We start from the raw sequence: 26034 nt of genomic DNA, 5'->3' as shown, positions 1-26034 counted from the left end.
ATAAGGGCATAGGAAAATTATTATTTTTCTTTTTATTTTATGGAGATAGCACCTGAGGCTCAGAGAGGTTGAGTAGCTTTTTCAAAGTCACACCACTGGTATATGCCAAAGCTATGGTTCACACCTAAGTCTGTCTGGCTATTAACAGCCATTACAATGTATAAACTCTTAAAGCTATAGAAAAATCATGCCTGCTGTGGTAAAAATTTGAAAACTTTTTAAAAACCATAGAAAACTTTTTAAAAACAGTAAATGGAAAAAAAAGCTAACATTTTGGCTTTCTTTTCTACTCTCCCTTTTTTGTCTTTAATAATTCAGATGATACTAAATATATAATTGCATAATCTGTTTTCACTTTTAAAATCAACATTTTCTCTTGTCATTAATGCATTTGCAGTCTATAATTTAATAGCTTTATTTATTAGATTAACATTAAGTTTTTAGTATCCCTTATTATAAACGATGCTCCAGAGAACACTTTTGAGGAAATCTGCTTGCATTTTGAATTTTTCCAAATGATAAACTTCTGGGAAAATGGGAAGAGTTGAGACAAAGTGCCAGAGAAGAAAAGTTTTCTACAAGCCTGCCTTTGGATACTGGCCAGCTCCCTGGAATGAGAGTTCCAGAGCCCAAACAAGGTAAGGAGAAAGACCACCCAAGGAAGGGGGAAACAGAAGATTGGTTACATATGGGGCATTGATGTAATATCTAAATACATTAAGAATGATGAGAACCAGGTTTCCCTTTGCCCAAAAGGGAGGTACAAATATGTGCAGAGACAAAACTAGAAAGCATCCTGCGTTTGATTCGAAAAGGATGCACCTGTGTGAACTCATGAGCCTCCACATATAGAAATATAACTGTAAATGTGTGTATATGTATATACTAATGTATATACATACACATGCATGTATATACATACTTATATTCCTTGGCTCTAATGACTGGGCTTTGGAGCAGCAAATCCCTCAATGGCAAGGAGTACACTTAGAGAGTCTAGACCTTGATTTCTAAATACCACACTCCATCAAAAGGAGCCAGGGCTTAATGGCCAATTCCAGGACCAAGGCAGGTAAAACCCAAGACAAGCTTAGAACATCTTGTGCCAGAAAACAAGAAAAGTGCTCAAAGATAATGGAGTCATCTCTAAAAAGACACTGAAGCCAGCCTGAAGGAGCTCCTACTAGCCAAACTAGGGGGTGAGAGGGGTAATTTGAGCACCAAAATACAGTAACAGATTATATCCCACTGAATTAAATAAGACTCCGAGAGTGTACAGATATAAATAAATAAATGAATTGAAACACGATATTTACATAGTTTCAAATGATCTCTTCACAAAACAATCATTACAGTAGAAGAGTGATTTTAGTGAAGACACTTGGCAAGCATCGCCTTAATTGAGTAATCAAAGGTAATACCACCAATGACAAGACGAATGGAAATCACATGCCACCTAAAGGATGCCGTGAAAAAAGCACAGCATCACTTCTGTGATTATTTCCTGCCAAAGACACAATTGATGGATGTTCTACAAAATAGCCTGTAATTTTCCTAAGTGTCAAGATTGGGAAAAATCAAGCAAAGCTTGAGAAACTGTTCCAGATCAAAGGAGATTAAAGAAACAGGACTTACTCAGAGCAAATTGCAATTGGGAACAGATCTTTTTGCCATGAAGAACCTTACTGGGACAACTGGCAAAATCTGAACCGAGTCTGAGGATAAAATGGTAGAAATGTATCAGTGATAATTTCCTGATTGTGACGGCTGCACCGTAGTTATGTCTGTCTGTAAGCCGTACTAAAGTAAATAGAGTGACAGAGCAGCAGGTTGGCACTTTACTGTCAAATGGTTCCCTTCCACTCCCCAGAGATGGTACACCCTGCAGCCCCTCTGACTCCACAGTTCGAGTCTTCATCTCTCGTGGTGTTGGCTCCCCTTTTGAAGTTGGGGGCCAGAGAAGCAAAAGAGTACAGGATCGGAAGTTGAAATATTTGGCTTTAAGTTTTGGTTCTTGGCTTTCTAGGTGTGCTCACTGAGCAAGACACACCCAGTTGTCTTCCCGGCAAAACAGACAACAAAAAGTTGCTTCAAGGGAAGCAGGTGAAGGGAAGGTTCTGCACAGCGTTGTTGTTAATAGTGAAAATGTGGATACTTACAAGGGCCAACATGCCGGGCGCGGTGGCTCACGCCTGTAATCCCAGCACTTTGGGAGGCCGAGGCGGGCGAATCACAAGGTCAGGAGATCGAGACCATCCTGGCTAACACGGTGAAACCCCGTCTCTACTAAAAATACAAAAAATTAGCCGGGCGTGGTGGCGGGCGCCTGTAGTCCCAGCTACTCGGGAGGCTGAGGCAGGAGAATGGCGTGAACCCGGGAGGCGGAGCTTGCGGTGAGCCGAGATCGCGCCACTGCACTCCAGCCTGGGAGACAGAGCAAGACTACGTCTCAAAAAAAAAAAAAAAAAAAAAAGGCCCAACATTTGATGAACGGTCAAATAAATCATGACACATCCTTACCGTGTAGTCACTAAAACTGATGTTTACAAAATCTTTTCACGGCACGAGAAGATGTTCCTTGAATTAACAAAACTGGGATTTAAAAAAAAATAGTTCTCAAAGACTGAACCACCAACCTGCAAATGACTGTGCATGACACCCCTTGCTACTTGCCTCAAGCTCCTCTGCTACCACGCGAACCAAGCAATGCCTCTCCAGGTGGCCGGCCTCCGCCAGGCCTGCGGAGATCCAGGTTACGCTCCGATGGGTCCGCAATACTCTGCGCACACACTCCCTCCATAAGCGGCACACGCTGAGGACGCAAACGCACAAAGGATTGCGAACGGACGTTCATTTTCGTCTCTCCCACAGCTCACAAACCCCCACCCGCTGGCGCAGCAGCAGGAGATCCCTGCGGGATCCAAAGTCCCCGGGGTAGGTAGGTGTCAGTCACGGCGCTAGTTCGGAAGGAGAGCCAGATATGGAGAAAACCTTAAGGGGAACTTCGCCCCTCAGGGAAGTCCCCCCGGGGCACCACGGCTGGGAGATACCTCGCGGGTAGGGGGTCACCTCAGGTAGGGCGGAGCGAGCCGGGGACGGCCCTGGTGGGTCCCAAGGGTCTCTCCCCACCCCGCCAGCCTGGGACATGCCCACGGCGTGTCCCCAGGCAAGCTTCCCGCCTCCGCCTCCTCTCCTCACCAGGCCACCCGCAGCAACGCCTTGGCGGGCAGGAAGGTGAGCACACGCTCCACCACCTCCGCCAGGTTACTCAACACGAAGGTGCTCCGCGGGTCTACGGAGGAGCCGCGGCACTCGCCACAGCAGCCTACCGGCTCCATTCCTCACCAGCCCGCCGGAACCAGTCCTACGGCGGCTCGGAGGAACCCGACTACGCCAGCATAGGGTTGCCCGGCCGGCGCGCACTGAGCGGCGTCCGCGCCACTTCCGGCTGGACGGGGAAGGTGGGCGTGGCAACGCCGGTACGTTCCCTGGTCTGGAGCCCGTACTCCGAGGTTGAAGCCATCCGTTCCGTAATACGCTCGGAACTGTTTTCTTCATTTTTGAGATTGGGTCTAATGCTGTGGCCAGGCGGCAGTGGAGTGGCGCGGCCTCTGCTCACTGCAGCTTCTACCTCCCAGGCTCAAGCGATCCTCCCGCCTCAGCCTCCCTCGTAGCTTTAACTACAAGCTCCCGCCACCACGCCCAGCTAATTTTTGTATTTTTTGTAGAGACGGGTTTCCAGGCTGGTCTGAAACCCCAGGGCTCAAGCGATACTCCCGCCTGGGCCTCCCAAGGTGCTGGTATTACAGACATCAGCCACCGCGCCTGGCAACTTTCTAGGAGGCCTCCTGCAGTGAAAATAAATTCCTCTGTGCCTGTGCCTCTCACTGCCCTGGCACCGCCATATTTCTGAGTTCACATCTTTCTCTAATTCACAAATTCCTTGCAGGGACTAGGTAGTACTTATTGCTCTTCGTAGTCCCAATGCCTGTTTAAATAGCATAAGCTCGATTTTTAAACGGACGTTTGCTTTTAAAAAATTGTCTTAGTGTGTGAAAATCACTGCCTTTATTCCTTGTAAACTTAGTTAACTCGTTGTAATCTTCAGGTTTAAAGTTTCGAATGAGTAAAATGGCATAAATAGCACCTGCCATTATAAGGTAGCTGAGTGAGATGATTGCTGTGAAGCACGCCCCAAGCTGTGCACCAGTTCCCCGCCAGGGACATCAGATTCACCTGGAAACTACTAAGTTTTAGCACATTCCCGGTCCTTATCCCAGACCTCCTGAATCAGACACTGGGGGTGAGGCCCAGCAATCTGTTTTAACAAACTTTATGACGATTCTGATGCATGCTCAAACTGAGAACCACCAAGAAATGGAAGCACAACAGACACAGGTTCGTCCCCACCTAACATCCATTCCTCCCGCCAATTCCTTCCTAAGGGAGCCCTGATTTGATTGCCAGATCTTGGGCAGAAACTTGGTCTAAATTAGCAGTTCTCATTATGGCCTCAGGACCCTTTACACCCTAAAATATTGGCACGACCAATAGTTTGTGTGTTATGACTATCAATATTTACCATATTAAAAATTAAATCAGAACATCTTAATACTTAACTCTTTTTTAAAAACAGATGTTATACATTAATGAAATATTTTTATGGAAAACAATTATTTCCCAAATCCTCCTTCCCCCACTGGTGGATAGTATGACATTGTCAGTGGCATAAGCCTCCTGAGTAGCTGTGGTTTTTTTCTTTTTTTTTTGGTAGACCCAGGGTCTATGTTGCCCAGGCTGGTCTCAAACTCCTGGCCTCAAGACGTCTCTCTGCCTCCGCCTCCCAAAGCGTTGAGATTACAGGTATGAGCCACCAAGCCCAGCCAGTTTTTTTCCATAGTCTATTTATAGGCGCAGCTGCTTAAGGAAGCCAGATGGCCCAGATGTCACCAGAGCTTCCTGACCCCTTGCGGAATACCAGAGGAAGATAAACAGGCGCCCTCCAGTTACCTTTAGATAATTAACATAATGCTAAAATCCTCTCCCCTAAAGAAAGCTCACTGGCATCTTGCGAACATGGATGTATGAAGCAGCATGTTCAGGGACTATGCCTGCTTGTCTGGAACTCCAGCCTGTGCATGCCCTTCATACCTCCCCCGCCCCTCAGCGAACTCTTTAAACTCCCCAGCCTCCCATCCCTCTGGGAGAAGGTGCCTTTAGAGCATGAGCTCCCCTTCTCCATTCTCTGGCTACTGAACGAAACCTGACTGCCTTTCAAAGTGGGCGTTCTTTCTTTGTGGCTGATATAAAGTAGGGAAAGAGGACAGTTTACCAGTGACGGCATCACTTTACATTTTTGCAAATATTTAATTTGTCTTAATAGAAGACAAGTAGATTCTCATATTTGCTTCTGAATTCAATCTGTTGCAAAATCACATCATGTAGCCTCTGGAAAATTCCATTGTACACATGAAAGAATGAGTGAAAATGGCAAATGTTTTAATATTATGAAAATAGTCTTTTAAAACCTCTTGAAATGGTCTCAGGGGTCTCCAGTGTTCCCCAAATAAGGCTTTGAGAACCATTTGTGCAAACTAATCACGATGGTTTCATTCTTTTCGCCACCATTGGTTTAGGGGTGGGCACAGGTCCCTGATGTAGCCAAGGAAAGGCAAGAGGCAATGTGCTTGATGGGATGGTGCTTTTAGAGATTTTCTCACCTCCTAAGGCGACACTAGAAGACAGGGGCATTTATCTACCTCTGGATCAAGTAAGGGGGCTGCACATAACATGCAACCAAAAGATGAAACCAACATAGAAAAATCTCAAGGAAGCAGAGCAAAGCCCAGATGTACAGTACCTGGAGTTGTCCTACCTCTGGACTTCTTGTATGTGAAATAATCTGTCAATTGTGTGCAAGGAGGCCATGGGTATGCTAAGGAAGGAGCAGATTATTTTCACTGGGGGAACTAAGGATAGCCATAAGGAAAAAGTAGCACTTGAGTTTATAATGAGAATGGAAGAGGAAAAAGGCGGAGGAAAAGGTGACTATTGTACAGACTATTTCCAGGTTCTTTCACTTTCTCTTGTTAAATCTGCCTGTCCTCCAAGCCTCCCCTCACCACTTCCCTCCTTAAATATCTTATTCCAGAAACTCAATAAAGCCTACAAACACATCAAGCAGAGTTTTCTTATGAGGGAAAAATGAGAAAGTAATCTTTTTTTTGCTTGCCATGATCAGCACAAACAAAATTTTTAAATGGTTCTTTATTCATAAACTTGATGCAAGTTTACAAAATTTACTGTACATTGCCAAATAAATCTGCAATTAAAAATAAAATCCATTAAACAAAGCATGCCAAATGTGCAGCTATCAGTCTGCTTGCCATCAGGATATTAAAGAATTCAACAATGTATTCAAGATTTAGCCTTAGGCTTAAGGAACTTTACTGATTTAAAGAATTCTGCCTTGTCACTTGTTATCTGAGCAACTGGCAATCAGAACTTTATACAAATGTAATCAAGTGAACAAGAATACCAGAAAATCTATTTACTGCTCTCTTAACCAAAATGGAATCAAAAGAAATTAAACACACACAATGTAGAAATGACACGTCTCTCAGATGTGGTTTACAAAGTTAAAAACTGAATCTCAAAGCTAATGCACAAGAAACACTTTTGAACTTTGTAACTGGTTTGTGCAGAAAAATGTGCTTCCGGATTTCTTGTTAAAAGTGCTTAAGAACTAGAATTTACTTTTAAATCAAACTTGGGTGTATAAAAAAATCTATTACCAACCAAAAAGGACTGATTCAGGTAAGGCAATAAAATGGAGAGTACCTTGATTTGAGTCAGGTTCTATAAAAAAATTAACATATGTAGAGTTTCTATTAATCTTTCAATGTAAAAGCCATTGTTTTGACATGGCAAAAATTACTGTAAGAGTCTCCAAATTAAGTATCTTTTTGTACTTAACTGCACAGCTTTTGCTCAAGGAGTCTTTGTGCCAATCACTTTATAAGTTTATTAGTTTACAAACGATTGCAACATCCCGTTAATAAAATGGAAACGTAAGATGACTTAGTATTTTAAATAACTTGAAGCTCTGTACTGTGGCTCTTGTTCATAAGAAACACTGAACCAACAAGCAGCAGATTCAGCCCAGCCAAGACTCTGATGCCCCAGTGGAAATCACTACTCACAAGCCTTAATTGATACAGTTTTACACTGCTTTGCCTAAGAAGTACAATACAACTCAATTAAGAGTATTATCTTCAGGAAACAATTCATATCTTCACATAGTCATTAAAAAGTTTAACAATTTAATGAGTAGGTTTCCTATCACATTTTGGCAATATCATAAAATGGTTTTAGACATGAAAGAGCTATTATGATTTAGAAGGCCTTAAATTTTCTAAACCAATATTGAACATCGATTAAACCTGTATTGGCTGTAAATGGAACAATATATTGCAAATCCTTGTAACCCATGGGCTCAATATAGGAAAGTTACCCTAAAGCCTCAACTTCAGTAGCCTGATGTTGACTTGGCTGCTTTAAAAAGTTCACTTTTCAAGAAAAAGAGATAAGGAGTGGCCAGTATGTGTATTTATCAGGAAAAACACAGTAAAGGCCCCACTGCTCAGTCCAAGATATCTAAAATGAGCAAAATGCAAAGGCTGTAACTTATACTGGATGTCAGATGACAGATTATCCACTAAAATATCTATTAACTAACGTCTTCGGTACTGCTGTAATAGGGGCACTCAAAGCTTTTGTCTGCATGTTGGAAAGATTTTCTTTAAAGCAACATTAGTCCAAACATACAACAGTCAACATATTTAGCCATCTTCCTTTGGAGGGGTGTACCAGCCTGAAATAGAATGAAAAAAAAAAAGTTAAAATAATTCTTAAATAAATTAGAAGAACTGGCATGTAATAAGGTTAGCTACAATCTCTTTTCATAATTTTGGTGTTTAAAATCTACCGTAAAAAATAAATAAATAAATAAATAAATATATATATATATATATAGAGAGAGAGAGAGAGAGAGAGAGAGAGAGACAGAGTTTCACTCTGTTACCTAGGCTGGAATGCAATGGCGCAAACTCAGCTCACTGCAACCTCCACCTCCCAGATCAAGCAATTCTCCTGCCTCAGCCTCCCAAGTAGCTGGGATTATAGGCATGCGCCACTATGCCCCACTAATTTTTTTTTTTTTGGTATTTAGTAGAGACAGGGTTTCACCATGTTGGTCAGGCTGGTCTCCAACGAATGACCTCAGGTGATCCACCCACCTCCACCTCCCCAAAGCGCTGGGATTACAGGTGTGAGCCACTGCACCCAGTCTACTGTAAAAATTAAACTTACACTTGGATTGGGAACACTGCATTTTGCTATTTCACAACAGAAAGTTATTTTCTATGAATAAATTGTACCTGAGTTTTCAACACAAGAGCTCTGTATTAATGGCATCTCTAGCTAAAGATGACTGTGGAATATTAGACTAAAAGAATAAGTTTTATTCCACTTCAGTTCTATACTTGAAAGTAAGCCTCATGGAAAGTACTTATTTCCCCAAACAAAATCCTGGCGATTTAGAATACAAGGAACTTGGACTGTTATCAGAGCCATAACGTCATTTCACAATGACAAGGAAGCCATCGCAGCAGGTGCAGTGACTAAATGACTATGCCTAAAATCAGAGTTAGTAGCAGGCCAAACTAGAATCCATCTTGAGCTATTGTACAACATGGTGACTATAGTTAACAATATACTATATTCTTGAAAAATGTTAAGAGTGGATGTAAAGTGTCTCACCATAAAAATGATAACTATGTAAGGTGATGCCTAGGTTAATTAGCTAGATTTAGTCATTCCACAGTTATGTATACTTCAAAACTTTGTACACAATAAGTATAATGTCTATTTTTTAAAAATAACAAAAAAATTTTAAGATTTAAAAAAAAACAAAACCCTAGAAGTCATCTCTCCTGATTCTGACTCTATTACTCTTTCATCACAGCTAAGCTTACACATACCCACACTCTTTAAATACAGCATTTTCTATAAATATTTTTTGAATGCCAGTTGTAATGGTTAAGAAATAAAAACAAAGATAAGAAGAAATCTGGGTCCCAGGTTCCGCAAAAACCTAAGCTCTCTATAAAAAGGCAAATTAGACTAAGTACTGTTTAGTATGAAACTTTAGAATAGTATGAATATGCCAAGATCTATAAAGTATCGAAGTAGTACACAGGTTTCTTTGGATCTAATTTTGTGTGCTAGAAATTATTATTATGAAAACCTGGCCTTGTCCTCAAATTTATCGTTTCTCTCTTCTGCTTGAAAATTTTGTTTTGAATACTATTTCCATAAGTAAGCAATCACTGAAAGAGTGACAAGTTTGCTTTGTCATTAAAATAAGTGAGCACAAAACACAAATCTTAAGTCACAAACTGACACATTTCTAGCAAAGTAAAGAATACTTTACAGGCATGGTGGCTTGTGCCTACAGTCCAAGCTACTGGGGAGACTGAGGCAGGAGGATCACATCAGCCCAGGAGCTTGAGGCTGCAGTCCACTATGATCACGCCTGTAAACAACCACTGCACTCCAGTTACAACAACAAGAACTCCATCTGTAAGGAGTTGCCTTTAACTCAGTTCCTAAGATTTCAAGTAAGTAAAGTGAGTCATTCATTAATCTACTAAAAAAAAAAAAAAAAAATCTTGATTCTGACTCTGAGATACCTAGGCCAAGTGTATAGGATACAAAAATTTTGATTGAAGTACAATGTTAAGGTTTTGTGGTGCAATGGCTTACACCTGTAATCCCAGTACTTTGGGAGGCCGAGGCAGGCGGATCACAAAGTTAGGAGATCGAGACTATCCTGGCTAACACGGGGAAACCCGGTCTCTACTAAAAATACAAAAAAGGCACCTGTAGTCCCAGCTACTCGGGAGGCTGAGGCAGGAGAATGGCATGAACCCGGGAGGCGGAGCTGGCAGTGAGCCGAGATAGTGCCACTGTACTCCAGCCGGGGTGACAGAGCGAGACTCTGTCTCAAAAAACAAATAAAACAAAATAAAATAAATAAATAAATAAATAAAGATTTTGTATGCAGCACAAGTTTATTTCACCATGGTAACAGCATTTTAAGAAACTAAAGCAAAAACAGAAAAATAAAATGGTAAGTATTAATACATTATCTAAAACTTCTTAAATGGCAATAAACACTTACTGAATTAAACATACCATTTTTCTCATGTATCTGTACAATGGAATTATAGGATTGTTGGGCTCTTGCTAGATTATATTGATTCTGAAAGAGAATTACACATTTTAAATCAAAAGTGTAATTAGGTGAAAATTATTACAATAAATTTATGAATGCATCACACTGTGCTTAAAAGAACATGGGAAACTGACTATCTCCATTTCAAAAACAATTTTAACTTAATAGCCTCATTTCTCAGTTTCATTATTCTCTACAATTTTATCAAAATAACAAAACCAAAATTGTACCCCAATAAAACTCAACAAGCCTCACAGTTCATTTTTATAAGTCTTCCTACCATTGGACAAGTACAAAGCTTTCTGGTTCTAGAGTCCGTCTCCATATTGCTGAATCAAGTTAAAGGATTATATCTGGATGTTAATAAAACTCAAACTGTCTTCACACAATTTCTATTTTTAAAAAAACTACAAAATATTACTTTCAGATAAGAAAATATTAAGCTTCCACGACTATACATATGAATGACATTTTAAGTTAGAAATCTAAAGAATGCCCATAATTGTCACCATGCTTACTAAAGGAGCCCTCTTTTGATAAAAATATACGATCTTTTTAAGGAGCCAAATCTAGGATTAATTTTGTCACCATAAGTACAACCAACCTATATCTTCGCTTCGAATTAATATACCAGGAGCACTCTCCATAGTGGTACCCATCTATCCACTATATTATGTGGCAGAAATTTTTGCATAATAAATTCACACAGCACAAGACTCAAAAATGTCTACATCCTAAGTGAAAACTCTCCCTCCTACTTGGTGCCCTGAACACCCAGTTTCCTCCCGTTCATCCCCCTTCCTCCACACAAGTTAACCACTATTACCAATTTCTTGTATGTCCCTCTTTAAGATTATTCATGTACAGCCCACTGTTATTAGCCACTGTCCCTGGCTTTCTTTCACTAACAGTTGCATGCTACAGACACTGGTCTGCCCCTTTTCTTGTCTAGCATATCTTGGAGAATGTTCCGTATCAGTATAGAACATACCTGTTTTAAACACTGAAATATTTCTATTATATGGATATTCAAATATTTAATCAGTCCCCTATTGGTGGACATCGGGGTTTCTCAATATTTTGCTGTTATAATGTTGCCAAGAGCAACCTTGTACGTATATCTGCTGAGTACTGGTAAAAATGTCCTAGAGTAGAGCTGCTGTGTCAAAAGATATATATGCGTTAGTAATTCTGAGATATTGCTAAATTGCCCTCTACATAACTGCACAAATGTGTCTGCCCACCAGCCATCTGTAAGAGTGCCTCGATGCAGCCTCACCAATGCAGTACTTCAAACATTTGTAGATTTCTGACAATATACTAGATGGACTCCCAATATAGTTTTGATTTGTATTTCTATTGAGTGAGACTGAGCATGTCTCCATTATGTTCATGAGCCATTTATTTCTATTTCTGTAAACAGACTTTTTATACCCCCTTTTCCTATTTTTTTTTTAACATGTTAAATTTATGTAAGGACTTTTCCTATTTTTCTACAGGATAGTCTTTTTCAACATCTAAGAGCTCTTTAAAATAGTAAAGCCGGCCAGGCACGGTGGCTCACACCTGTAATCCCAGTACTTTGAGAGGCTGAGGCAGGTAGATCACCTGAGGCTGGGAGTTCGAGACCAGCCTGACCAACACGGAGAAACCCTGTCTCTACAAAAATACCAAATTAGCCAGGCGTGGTGGAGCACACCTGTAATCTCAGCTACTTGGGAGGCTGAGGCAGGAGAATCGCTTGAACCCAGGAGGCAGAGTTTGCAGTGAGCCCGAGATCATACCATTGCACTCCAGCCTGGGCAACAAGAGCAAAACTCCATCTCAAAAAAACAACAAGAACAAAACACAAAATAGTAAAGCCCTGTCATAATGCACCTAATAAACTAAACAAAAAATGTATAATGAAAAAGTTTTTGTTGTTATTGGTTTTTTTTTTTTGAGACGGAGTCTCGCTCTGTCGCCCAGGCTGGAGCGCAGTGGCGCGATCTCGGCTCACTGCAAGCTCCGCCTCCCGGGTTCACGCCATTCTCCTGCCTCAGCCACCCCAGTAGCTGGGACTACAGGCGCCCGCCACCACGCCCGGCTAATTTTTTGTATTTTTAGTAGAGACGGGGTTTCACCGTGTTAGCCAGGATGGTCTCGATCTCCTGACCTTGTGACCCGCCCGCCTCGGCCTCCCAAAGTGCTGGGATTACAGGCAAAAAAGTTTTTGTTTTAGTACTTTCACAAAAAGGACAAAAATAAAAGAAACAAACTGGACGTAAAAACTATACATACCCTGAAACTCCCAAATGACTGTGAAGCAGTCACTTTCCAACCCTACTGCCCACCACCCAGAACACAAGGAGAAAATAAGAATGTTGGCCTTCCCCAGTCTCAGTTATCAGTAGCAAGGTACTCAAAAGCCCAGTTTAAACAAATGTTTCTGCAGAGACTTTACTGTACTGGGGGTCTAGCCCTTCCTATTCTTCTAACTCACTGATTTCTGCTTGTATATCTTTAATAATTTCCCCATTCTGCTTTCCTTCAGGTTCTTTTAAGAGACAGTCTTGCTCTGTCACTCAGACTAGAGTGCAGTGGCTGGATCTCAGCTCACTGCAACCTTCACCTCCTGGGTTCAAGGAATTCTCCCGCCTCAGCCTCCTGAGTAGTTGGGACTACAGGCACCTGCCACAATGCCCAGCTAATTTTCATGTTTTGTTTTGTTTTGTTTTAACAGAGATGGGTTTCACCATGTTGCCCAGGGTGGTCTCGAACTCCTGAGCTCAGGCCATCCACTCATCTCAGCCTACGAAAGTGCTAGGATTATAGGAGTGAGCCACCGTCCCCGGCCTCCTTCAGGTTTTTATATTGTCCTTTCTAACAATCAGAGGCTTGATTCATTTTCATTCTTTTCTTAATGGCACAAGGATTTGGCAATGAACATTCCTCTGAGCTCTCCTTTAGTCTCTGATAAGTAATGATTGCATTATTGCTATTCTCTAGATATTCTGCAGTTTTAATTTCAAATCCCTGTTTGACCTAAGGGCTGTTTGCATCAGTTATACAATTCCAGAAAGAAGTATCTGTTTTCTGGTTTTATTATTAACTTATAGATTTAACTAAGATCAGAGAATGACATCTGTCCTTTTCTGTTTTTCAGTATTTGAAGTGTTGTTCATTGAAAAAGATTAGCTTCTTGAATGTTCCAGATAGGAAGAGGGAGGGAGAGGAGGGGAGAAAGGAATAGATAGAATTTTAGTAATTTTAATTATGGTTCAATTCTAAGCATTTTAAAATTTCATTTTACTTTTTAAAACTATGATTTACAAGTGTGTTTAATTTCCAAATTCACATAGCTTTTTGTTAATCTCTTCATTATTGCCTTCTAACCTTAATTGCTTCATATTTAAATTATATGGTGTGTATGGTACCAACTGTTTTTAAATCGTCTGATTTTACGGATCTATAATTAATTTTTCTCCCATAGTCCATATATGCTTGAGAACGATCTATATCTAATTATTGGGTACAGAGGTCTATATTTGTCTACTATACCATGCCTGTTCACTGGTTATTCAAATCTACATATGGGCATTCTGTTTATCTTACTAGTAGTACGCAGGGTATGTTGAAATCTCCAACTATGATGGTGGACTTGTCAACTTCTCCCTGTGGTTTTATCAGTTTTTCCTGGGTATTTTGAGGCTATTTTGATAGGTACATAAAATACAAAAATTGCTATATCCTCCTAATTAACAGACTTATTATCAAATTGTTACTAATGCTTTCTGTTCCAGAATCCTATTTTGTTTGATACTAAAGCTGCATCATTTGTTTCTAGTTAATGTATACTGGCATATCTTTATCACTCTCCTTTATAAAAACTTTCAACCTTTCTGTACCTTCATATTTTAAATATATAGATTAAAACAGGTGGTAACTTTAGTCCATTTACATTTGTTGTGACTGATTTATATAGACTTGCTTCTATCACCTTTAGAACTTCTATTTCTCTCACTTTCTAGTATAATTCTAATATCTCCTCCTGGGATTCCACTAAGACATATTTTAGACCTCATTCTGATCTCTCCCCACCAACCCCACCAACTTCTGCCCTATCATCTATCCTCATGTCTCTCTGTGTAACATTCTAACTTATTTTTTTGAGATAATCATCTAATCAATTAATTCTCTTCTGGTGTCTAACCTACTGAGTTTCTTATTTCAACAATTACATTTTTTATTTTGAGACAGAGTCTCACTGTCACCAAGGCTGGAGTGGCGCGAACATGCCTCAGTGCAGCCTCGGTCTCCTGGGCTCAAGTGATCTTCCCACCTCAGCCTCCTGAGTAGCTGAGACTATAGACAGGTACCCCATACCCAGCTAATTGTTTTTTTAGGGTGGGGGGCATATTTTTTGTGTAGACGAGTTCTCACCATGTTCCCCAGGCTGGTCTCCAACTCCTGGGCTCAAGCCAGCCTCCTGCCTCGGCCTCCCAAAGTGCTGAGATTACAGGCGTGAGCCACCATACCCATCTACATTTTTTAATTTCTGTAAGTTCTATTTCATCCATTTTCTTTTCAGGTCTTCTTCATCATTCCTGGTGGTCTTGCTGCTTGCTCAATTTTATGATTCCATCTTTTTTTCTTTATATTAGATTTCACATATAACTATTTTCTCACAATTCTAATATCTGAAGTCTGTGTTCTGTATCTGATAATTCCAAAACCTACTGTCTTTGGGAAACATATCTATTATTTATTATTTCTGACAATTCTCAAATATGTTGGGTTGACTATTTGAATGCTATGATTTGAGTGAATTCTTTTAATCTTTGGGAATCCTACAGGCTTAAATTAGAGATGCTTTCCTACAAAAAGTATCTGTGTCTGCTTCTGATGACAGCTGTGGATACAACTAACATGAGACCACTTTACCATCTTGCACAATCCTGAGATTCTCCAAGAGATCTGGCTCCCCACCCTTGCTCATTTATACACAGAAGACTAGACTGCTTAGTATAGGTAGTGACTCACTTCCTCCTACCCTGGAAAAAACAAAACAGATCTCTCTTCTGAATGTGATCACAGTCTAGGGGATTCTGTGGGAGAATAAGTGGAGGTTATGGGCAGCAGGGAAAGACAGATGCCTTTCCTGATCATAGAAATAGGTCAGAAGCTGCCCTAAAGACTGTGTGCTCCAGGATTTCACTATTTAACTCAACTACCATTCCCTCCATAGTGAATGGAAGCTTCATAAAGCACCATCTTGCCTTTAAACCACAAATTCTTGCTAAAAGTCATGGTAACAAACCTCCGGCTTTGGAAGGCTGTCTCACTAATGTCCTAAAATTAACATTACAGCCTATGCTTCAGGTTAACTGAAAAGAAAACCAGCCTGAACAACATCCTTATGTCCCATGGCTTGCTCTCAGCTCCTCTTGGTTGGGCCTAGGGCAGCCAGACTGTCTAGTTCCAATCCTTGTTCTGCCACTTGTCACCTCAGACAAGTTATCTAACTTCTGTATGCTTCAGTTACCTCATCTACAAAATGCAGATAATAATAGCACCTACTTTTTAAGTTATTAAGAGGATTGAGTTAATAAAAAGATTTAAAAAAAAACTTGGTAAGCATAGGCACAGAGAAAAAAAAAAGTAAAAATAAACAAATGAAAAGACTAGAGCCTAGCACATAAAAGCTTACCAGGAATTAGTTCTATAACATGAACTCAATTTTTTAAAACTTCAAAGTACATATAATTTTTAATTTACTACAGTATACATACCAGTAATAAGTTTACAACTGTAAACATTTGTTTACAAATAAGTTTTTTTGTTTACAACTGTAAACTTATGTTTATCTACAGCAAATATAACAGACTAAAAAGAACAGATATGAAATCATTAAGTGATTATCAATTAGTATCTTTAATTTTCTTATAATTCCATATTTTCTATAGATCACTTTTGTAACAAGAAGAACACAAACCAAATGAAAATGAAACTATCTCAAAAAAGAATTAAGTCAAGACAGGAAGAAAGCTTATAAAGTTAATATAAAATGTATCTTATGGTTTATGTAAAATTCTTAACAGAAGTACCTTATTTGCTCCAAACTGCACTCTGGCTTTGCCTTTGACTAAGGTGGCATTTATTTGCATGATGACCGATTCTATTGAGTAGGCACTGCTCCAGCCCTACAGAAGAACAAAGTATCTCTAAAATACAGTAGTATTTCTGATTCCCACTTGGGAAGGCCTAACAAAATGGTATGTAACAACAGCAGCAAATCAGTGTTAAAAAGACTGTAGTCAAGGGGAAAAAGTAAAATTGGAACATTTCCAGAATCTCACAAAAAAAACAACAAACCAATGTTCTAAGTGCCCAACATGAGCAAATTAGAACCTTAAATAAAGGTCACTCTTAATGCCTATCCTAGCATACATCAGCACCAAGTACAATGTCATTTTATTGGTTTACCTTTTTCATTCTTGAAAGTAGAAGCTATTTTAAAAATAAACTAAAATTTAAGAGTAGGAGCTATTAAAGAATTTTCTACTTACAATCTAATTTACATGATCAAAACACTAAATTGTGGGTGAAAATGGAGTATCGTAAGAAAAGTCACCTGTTTTGTGAGAAGTTCCATACATAATGCTCCTCCACCCAATACATACCTTAAAAAGAAAAAAGGAGTCATACAAAATTCTCGAGAATTATTCCTCCTTAAACAATTTCTAAGTGCCATTACCAAGAAAATATGCACACAAGTAAAGATGAGAAAATAACATGCAAACATGACAACAGTTGTTAGGGATACAGGACTATGGGTAATTTAAAAATTCTAATGTTATCACGCTAATGTAATCCCTCTGAAATTCTAGTCAATTTTTTCTAATGGTTCTTAGAACATAATACTTTCAGATTTGTATGATATCAGTAATTAAGAACTTAGCCCTAAATATTCCAAAGAATAGGGGCAGAAGAATCAGTTTCCTTAAATGGCATTCACGTGTTCTTTACATCTGAAACTTTCTCTACCATGTTACAGTCATGAGTTTTTCCCCTGACAATGACACTGACCTTACCCTATCCATGCTATGAACATCTGTATGGTTTTATGGTTCAAATTGTTTTTACCCATTCTGTTGTGAGAATCAAATGGTTCTGACCATGGAGCTTCTCTCTGGGACTCCCTTAAGTTCTTTCTAGGCCTGAAGACTATTCTCTGAACAAAAGATAACTTCTGGGGATGTACCAAATCTCCCATTAGAAAATCATTATTTAGATAACGATTTTTAACCTTTATCTTTCTCAAACAAAATTTCATTTCTCCTTCAATGTTATTTTAAATTTCAAAATACATAAATATCATGCCTTAAAAAATCAAGGGAATGATAGTTTTAGAACAAAAACTGTGGTAATTTTGAAAACACAAAAGCTAAGACCACTGATTAGGTCTGTGTGGACACCAAGTCCACCACAAATTGTTCTGTCCTCCGGGGCTCTGCCCATGCCTTTCCCTTGCTTGAGATTCCTACTGCTTCCTACCCTTCCAAATGCTGTATTTTCCCCCAGAAGACTTGCCAAGACCACTCTAGCCTGCACATCTTCCATTCCAGTTAACCAAAGGCATCTTTGTGTCAACTAACCAAATTACTTTGCAGACAAGGCATCTAAAAACTTTTACTGTAGACCACTAACATTAATAATTGTTATAGTGACAATATTTAATAATAAAATTCGGGAAAGAAGTCCTCTTCATCTCCCCCATGCTGGAGAATCCAAGCAAGTGTCTCTCCCCACTTGCTTTGCCCAAACCCTGGGACCTTTCAAAGTGAAAGATTAATCTAAAAGTGAAAGAAAATCTAAAAGAAAAACTCTCCAAAAATTTAAATTCAGGCGAAGGTTCATGGGATTAAATTTTTTTTGTGTGTATTCTATTTCTGAAACATAGAAATCTATCTTCCACTCTTTAACTCTCCTACTGGGCTAAAAGAGTATTGTATATAATGTGCACTCACTGATTTAACAGAATTAGAAGATCCAGGTACTCATTTAGATTTTGGTTCCACAATTGCTGAAAGCTTAATAATCGGTTGATGAGTTAACATCACACACAATCTTCAAATTTTGGAAATGCTGATGGTAGACAGGAACTTGTTTCGGGAAAAGGAAGTCTACAGTAGACATTTTACCTATTATCCAGTCACAACCACCTTTCCTTTAAGGTACCCCACTCTTCCTTTGAGGATGCAGAGTCTTAACAGGTGGGGGGAAGAAAGGGAGTTTTTGGATTTTCAGGTCAAAAAGTGCATTTGTACAAGTACGTAATAACTACACAAACGTTTGTTGAACACAAGACAAGTAGTTCTAGTACCTACGCAAAAAGTAAGATAACTAAACTTTTCCTTAATATACACTTTCAGCAGCATCGACACCTAAAAGTGGCCGATTCTACTTCTGTATTAAATTACATTCATTTTGTCAACAAGTGTTCCAAATTCTTACTGCTCTTTGCCTCCAAAGGGTTCCTGCTGAATACTGAGACAGTTCAAGAATACTAAGGAAAAAAACATTAATGATCTAAGTAAGGGTCATCTAAGGATAACATGCCATATATATGGACACAGTAATACTGTATTTTCAACTTTAAAAAAGTTCAGTTGCCAAAGTTGTACAGCAAACACTATCCTAAGCTTAGCCTCTTCAGATATTTGATTTAAAAATCACTATAAAAAACACCAGTCACAAAAAGCCACATTTTATATGATTCTATTTATATGAAATGTCCAAGATAGGCAAATCTACAGAGATAAAAATTAGATGAGAGGTTGCCAGGATCAATGGTGGGGGAAACGGGTACAGGGAGTGACTGCTAATCAGTACGGGGTTTCTTTTTGAAGTCATGAAAATGTTCTGAAATTAGGTAGTAGTAATGACTGCACAACTCTGTGAATATACTAACAACCACCAAATTGTACACTTCGAAGCGTTTTATCATATATAAACTGTATCACAATAAAGCTGTTAATTTAAAAAATGTTTGGCTATGTCAAGAAATAAAGAAGTAGGGTCATAACTAGAAGATATGGGATATGAAATACATAGAACAAAACTGCTCAATAATCTATCTAGAATCACACAATGCTCAAGCTTTACCCTGATTGAGATGGCAAGCTTTTACTTCTTCCCAAGTCAGCAAATAATTCCTCCTCCACACTAAAATTAGTGTGTACCAGAAACATTTGGAGAGCTAGTCCCAGGGTTTCTGATTCAGTAGGTCTGTGGTGGGGCCTGAGTATTTACATTTTTAAGAAGTTTCCAGGTGAAGAGCAAGCCATTTTGATTTTGCCTCCAATGAGCTTTCACATTTCATTCCTCCTTCCACTCCCATGACTACCAAACCAACGTAGGTTCTCCTCACTTCACTCTAAGACAACAGCGTGGCCCTCAACTACTGTCACACTCTTCTAGGCTCTGTGAGCACAGTGTGTCTCATATTCTCTTCTGCTGTCACCAGATTTACTTTACAATAGTTTCTTTACTGTCACTCCCCTGTTTCTCAACCAGTTATACAGAAAGATGAATAGCCAGGTATCTAGTCTACTTAGCAGAGGGGGGGAAAAAAAAAAAAAGATCTTTTGCCAGTCCACAGACCTGTTTAAGTACAAGATATTACATCAGCACTATTTCCTAAAACTCTTCTACATGAGTCCTACCCTCCTTGTGTTATAGCTCAAACTGGTCTGGTATACTCTGAGTATCTCATTCTCTTTCCTAGATAACTGATTGTGTTTACTTTTCACCTATGTAAATCATTTTCCTTCAACCTCCACCAGCTGACCAAACCCGACACTCACATTTCACTGCCCAGCTGGGATCTCACCTACTTCATGAAGTCTTCAGGTCACTATTGCCAGAGCAACTCTTTGCTGCTTTAAACCTCTGATAAATTAAGTCCATGGTTAGCATTTGATAATCAATGGAGTACTTAGTACTTTTAATCCCCTCTTATATAGCTGGCATTTGGTATAATGAAAGACACTTTATTAGGAATCAGAAGATTTATTTGAGTAGGTCACAAGCTGACTTATTCAAATTATTCATTTGAATAATGAGAACAATAACACTGTGGCAAAAAAGAATCAATTAAGAAACTATGTAACAGATTTTAAAACTGAAAATGGCATTATGCATAAAGTATTTGTCTCTATTCTAGGTGGTAAACTAAGGTCATGAACTTAAATTCTTAGAATTCTTACAATAAAATGTTGAAAAGCTATACTGGCCAATTTTATAATCACATTTCAAAATGTTCTGATTTAAAAAAAAAAAAAAATTTGAGACGGACTCTCGCCCTATTGCCCAGGCTGGACTGCAACCTCCACCTCCTGGGTTCAAGCGATTCTCCTGCCTCAGCTTCCCAATGAGCTGGGATTACAGGCACCCACCACCATGCCCAGCTAATTTTTGTATTTTTAGTAGAGACGGGGTTTTGCCATGTTGGCCAGGCTGGTCTCAAACTCCTGACTCAGATGATCCACCTGCCTTGGCCTCCGAAAGTGCTGGGATTACAGGCGTGAGCCACCACATCTGGCTGATAAAAATGCTTTTATGTATTTATTCTGAATTTGCAAATTTCTTCCAAATCTTTTCCTTGATCTTTTTTTCTCTCAAATAAGATTTTGAACAAAAAATGACCTGTCTTCCTTTTCCCATGCTTATGGGAATACTGAGTAAACATCACAATTTTATAAACAAGCACATAAAACTAAAGCACAATAGTTGGCCAGGCAGTGGCTCATGCCATAATCCCAGCACTTTGGGAGGCCCAGGTGGATGGATCACTTGAGGCCAGGAGTTTGAGACCAGCCTGGCCAACATGGTGAAACCCTGTCTCTACTAAAAATACAAAAATTAGCTGGGCATGGTGGCGCATGCCTATAGTCCCAGCTACTCAGGAGGCTGAGGCAGGAGAATGGCTTGAACCCGGGAGGCATTGGTTACAGTGAGCCAAGATTGCGCCACTGCACTCCAGCCTGGGCAACAGAGTGAGACTCTGTCTCAAAAAAAAAAAACTAAAGCACAATAGTTATGTCATTTCTCCCCAGTCAGTAAAGGCTTCGTTAAAGATATTTTAACATTAAACTATGAAAAACGTAAGAACTATGACTTGGTGGCTAGTAAAAGACTGGTGTTGTCAGCAAGAGAAAGGTTAAACATTTACTGTTTTTCAGTCTTGTGTTTATTTTGTATATGTAAATATTTGGCTGGGTTACCTAACATTCAACTTCCAAAACTGATCATGAGGTTTTATGACAAGAGAAGTACTTTTTATAGCAATTTTACTGCCTGATCCAAAAACAGTCTACGGAAGCTTTAAAGGTAACAAAAGAAAACTGTACACAATTCTAAACAACTATTTCACACCCAACCTGGGATTTCCACTCACTGTAATAGTATATTTGTGATCAACTTTGTAACAACCTGTCAAAAGGAGACCTCTAACACCTGCTCATGAAGGAATCCTTCAGCATTTCCTGCTCTGCAGCAGAAAACACATGGGAATCACTCAGAACTCCAGATTTCCAACAGAACAGCCCTTCCCAGAGAGTAAGCCAGAGGACACCGTCCTGAGATGCTATCGTGTAAATTATTAAACAAATTTGGGAAAAATAGAAAACAGCATTAAGCCTCCAAGAAGTCCTTTGGTAAAAGATATTCTGAACCTGGTTTCCCAAAACCTTGCAGTCCCCTCAAAACAAACATCTATTAACAAACCACTAGGCGGGGTGCGGTAGCTCACGCGTGTAATCCCAGCACTTTGGGAGGCTGAGGCAGGCGGATCACAAGGTCAAGAGATAGAGACCATCCTGGCCAACATGGTGAAACCCCATCTCCACTAAAAACACAAAAATTAGCTGGACATGGTGGCGCACGCCTGTAGTCCTAGCTACTCGGGAGGCTAAGGCAGGAGAATTGTTTGAACCCAGGAAGGCAGAGGTTGCAGTGAGCCGAGATCACGCCACTGCATTTCAGCCTGGTGACAGTGAGACCCCGTCTCAAAAAACAAATAAAAAAAAAACCCACTATATTAGTGCTTACAGAACATTTTGAGAGCTATGGCAAAGATTAGGTTGCAGGTGTCAGGTAAGTAAACTCTTAAGAAACAATACTGAAAAAAATAAAATTAAGAAATATTTAAAAACAAAAAAGGACAAAAAATAATAAAATAATTTTGAAAAACAATATTGGGCCAGGCACAGTGGCTTAGACTTGTAATCCCAGTACTTTGCAAGGCTGAGGCGGGTAAGATGGCTTCAGCCCAGGAGTTCAAGACCAGCCTGAGCAATATGGCAAAACCCCATATCTCTACCAAAAATACAAAAATTAGCTGGGCATGGTGGCATCCCAGCTACTCAGGAGGCTGAGGTGGGAAGATATCTTGAGCCCAGGAGGCAGAGATTGCAGTGAGCCATGACGGCACCACTGCACTCCAGCCTGAGCAACAAAGCGAGAACCTATCTCAATAAATAAATAAGTAAAAATAAATTATATTGCTTTACCATGTGGCAGAACTCAAAATGAGCTCAGCATATCCATATGTAATACTAAAGGTTAAAAAAAGAAACACACACTTTTTGTTTCTCTGAGCTTTACAGATGGACACCATGCCCAAATAACTATTCTGTAGTATCAACACCAAAGTTAGTATGTATTCTGACTACACAGAAATGATTCTTAACAGGATTTTAGCCCCCAAAACACATATATAAGCATGTAAAGCAAATATAACTAAAAATAACTGTAGGAACAAAGCTCTTCTGGAGAAAGTTCTGAAGTCTGAAGCAGTCACTCATATTTTTACCCTAAATGCAACTATTACTATCTCAACCATAGAAATGATCAAAGGAAAGGCTGGATATATTTAGATTTTAACCACCATAATGTAGATTATGTCACATAATAGAATTAGTCACCCGAGTGTTGGAACATTCTCAAGTTAAACTGCTCATACTTTGAGGGCCTACTGAACATTTCATAACTAACCTAACAAATTGTGATCTTTTCCCCACCTTCTGTAAGACTTCCAACCATAAAAAGAAGCAATACAATTACCATTTGACCCTACTAAACTGCAAGTATTACCTCTAGGAGTAATTAGCCAGTTCCATAGGTCCATGAGATTTTCCCATGATTATCCCTAAAAGTACCAATTAGGATCACAGGCATGTGGGGACCATTCTCTAATCGTAACATTCTCTAAACCCTCAATCACAATTTACATTTGAAAACATTAGCTTTTTTATGGTAAAAAGTATGTGTGTATATATACATGTGTGTATGTGTGTGTGTGTGTGTATATGTATAAATACGTGTGTGTATGAATCATTAAAAACTTTACCTATCAACAACATAATGCTTTACAACTAATGGTTCTAGGTGTGGGCCCCAGAACAACAGCATCAACTTCACCTGGAAACTTCTTAAAAATGTAAATACTCAGGCCCCACCACAGACCTACTGAATCAGAAACCCTGGGACTAGCTCTCCAAATGTTTCTGGTACACACTATATTTAGAAGGAAAAAAAAAAAAAATGTAGGCCAGGCACGGTGGCCTCATGCCTGTAATCCCAGCACTTTGGGAGGCCAAGGTGGGAGGATCACTTGAGCCCAGGAATTCAAGACCAGCCAGGGCAACATAGTGAGATCTCGTCTCTATAAAAAAAAATTTTTTTTAACTGAAAAAAATTTCTTTTTAAGTAGTCACTTAAACTTACCCTCCTGAGAGAACAGGTAACACCACTCGAACAAATGGAGGATCAAATGGAAAGTTATCCTAAAAAGCAAATAAGCAAGTTTAATTAATTTAAAGAACATCCTTAATGTTATACTATTTAGAAGATTTTAAAAGATACTATAAAGAATGTGTACATTTATTATCAGATAATGGGTAAGAGTCATAAAATTAGTACCCAAAACCAAAATGAAAACCAAAGCAAATAAAAATGAAGTTAAAATCAGGCCCAAACAGAACAGCATTATGGTAAACTGATGAAACACATGAAGGGGTTCCACTTCACTAGAACTATATAAAGGAACCATTCCAATAATGATAGACTAGGTAACTTAGATAAATCTTCTGACTGAGAACTAGAAAGGTGAACAAAACATAATAATTTCAAGGCTAAGAAAAGGGAACACCAGAGAGCAGGATCTTTTTTTTCCCCCTTGGTTTTCTTCCAATTACAGAAGAGAAAAAGAAGAGGTTCAGAAGCTGAGCTAGAACTCACAGACTCACAGAGCTCACAGGGAGATAAATACTGGAGCTCAGCGTCCACCGAGGACAGGCCCTGCTAAGTCTCCCGCTCCTTAGGTTGGGACCCTGAAGAACAAACTGCAAATTGCCCTGACAGGGAATGACAGCCAGTTTTAATCATCTCAATCCCTGACTGGATGAGGCAATCCTGGGTTGCTAATTTCCAAGCCCCTGGCAGGGGCAAATGTAAATCCTGTCTGGAGAAGATTAAGCTTCAAATTGAAGCTTCCAAGGCTTCAAATTAGTTCTACAATTTTTCATATATAACATCTATCACTAAAAATAAGCCATGAGACTTAAAAGATGAAATAATAGAAAACAAGAGAAGCAAATAATACACATAACCACAAGGGGTCAAGATAACAGAGTTAACTCTGTTGAACATAAGCAAGGAAAGAAAAGACAAGACTGAAAGCCTAGCAGAGAAATGCAAATTATAAAAACGAACCATATGGAAATTCTGAAATTTAGAAATACAACAGCTGAAATTAGCAGCTTAATGGATAAGTTTAACCACAGCAAGTAACTTAGCAGAAGCGAGATTCAGTAAACTAGAAAATAAGTCAGAAAGATAAAATGGTAGAAAATGCAGAAAATAAAAAAGATAATATATTGAAAAGTTTATCACATACTTAGAGTCCTGGAAGAAATAAAAGAATGGGACAGAACCAATACCTGAAGATATGGTTGCTGAGAATTTTCCAAATCTGATCAAAGACTTCACAAGATTTAACCACCATAAATACTTCAAGAGAAACAATGGAAGCTAGGATAAGAGAATGATATCTTCGAGGCACTGAAAGAAACTGCCAACCTAGAAACTTAACCTCAATGAAAACACTCTTCAAAAATGAAATAAAGGCCGGGCACGGTGGCTCACGCCTGTAACCCCAGCACTTTGGGAGGCTGAGGTGGGCGGATTATCTGAGTTCAGGAGTTCAAGACCAGCCTGACCAACATGGAGAAACCCCATCTCTACTAAAAATACAAAATCAGCTGGGCGTGGTGGTGCATGCCTGTAATCCCAGCTACACAGGAAGGCTGAGGAAGGAGAATCGCTTGAACCCGGGAGGTAGAGCTTGCGGTGAGTTGAGATTGCACCACTGTACTCCAGCCTGGGCAACAAGAGTGAAACTCGGTCTCAAAAAAAAAAAAAAAAAAGAAAAAGAAAAAGAAAGGTTTTTTTTGGTCTTCAGACTCACACTAAAGGAAATATTAAAGGTTATTTTCAGACAGGAGAAAGAGGATCCTCAATGAAAATGTGGAGAATAAAGACCATAAAAAAGAGCAAATATGCATGTGGATCTAAGTGGATAGTGACTAATTATATAATTATGTATAGGGTTTTAGGTAAGTATAGAACTAAAATGCATGACGACAGCAGCATATATATGGCAGGGAGGACATGAACTCAGTGTTCTAAGGTCC

The 26034-nt window shown here is 39.3% G+C and overlaps 2 protein-coding genes across 13 annotated transcripts in view; both read right to left on the bottom strand.

Moving 5' to 3' along the window:
* Nucleotides 1-3445, bottom strand: part of FBXO22 (F-box protein 22) — a 30270-nt gene extending 26825 nt beyond the window's left edge. Inside the window, exons 1-2 of the mRNA XM_003818968.5 lie at nucleotides 3199-3445; nucleotides 2674-2812 (exon numbers count right to left, since the gene is read on the bottom strand). Coding sequence (XP_003819016.1) covers nucleotides 2674-2812; nucleotides 3199-3338 — 279 coding nt within the window. The 5' untranslated portion in view covers nucleotides 3339-3445. The remainder of the gene's footprint in view (nucleotides 1-2673; nucleotides 2813-3198) is intronic.
* A 2804-nt stretch (nucleotides 3446-6249) lies between these two features.
* Nucleotides 6250-26034, bottom strand: part of UBE2Q2 (ubiquitin conjugating enzyme E2 Q2) — a 59737-nt gene continuing 39952 nt past the window's right edge. For 5 of the 12 annotated variants that reach the window (XM_024925725.4, XM_024925726.4, XM_024925727.4 and 2 more), the window contains 5 exons: nucleotides 24068-24126; nucleotides 16911-16959; nucleotides 16384-16479; nucleotides 10244-10324; nucleotides 6250-7873 (listed from right to left, as the gene is read on the bottom strand). In XM_024925725.4, coding sequence (XP_024781493.1) covers nucleotides 7802-7873; nucleotides 10244-10324; nucleotides 16384-16479; nucleotides 16911-16959; nucleotides 24068-24126 — 357 coding nt within the window. In that variant the 3' untranslated portion in view covers nucleotides 6250-7801. Of the gene's footprint in view, nucleotides 7874-10243; nucleotides 10325-16383; nucleotides 16480-16910; nucleotides 16960-24067; nucleotides 24127-26034 lie in introns of those variants that run through there. The other 7 variants (XM_003818966.6, XM_055098559.2, XM_008972388.5 and 4 more) reach the window with 3 other exon arrangements.

This window comes from Pan paniscus, chromosome 16 (assembly GCF_029289425.2).
Source record: "Pan paniscus chromosome 16, NHGRI_mPanPan1-v2.0_pri, whole genome shotgun sequence".
Classification (NCBI taxonomy): domain Eukaryota; kingdom Metazoa; phylum Chordata; class Mammalia; order Primates; family Hominidae; genus Pan; species Pan paniscus.
Note: the sequence above shows the minus strand (reverse complement) of the source record. Positions and strands in the feature narration are given on the sequence as shown.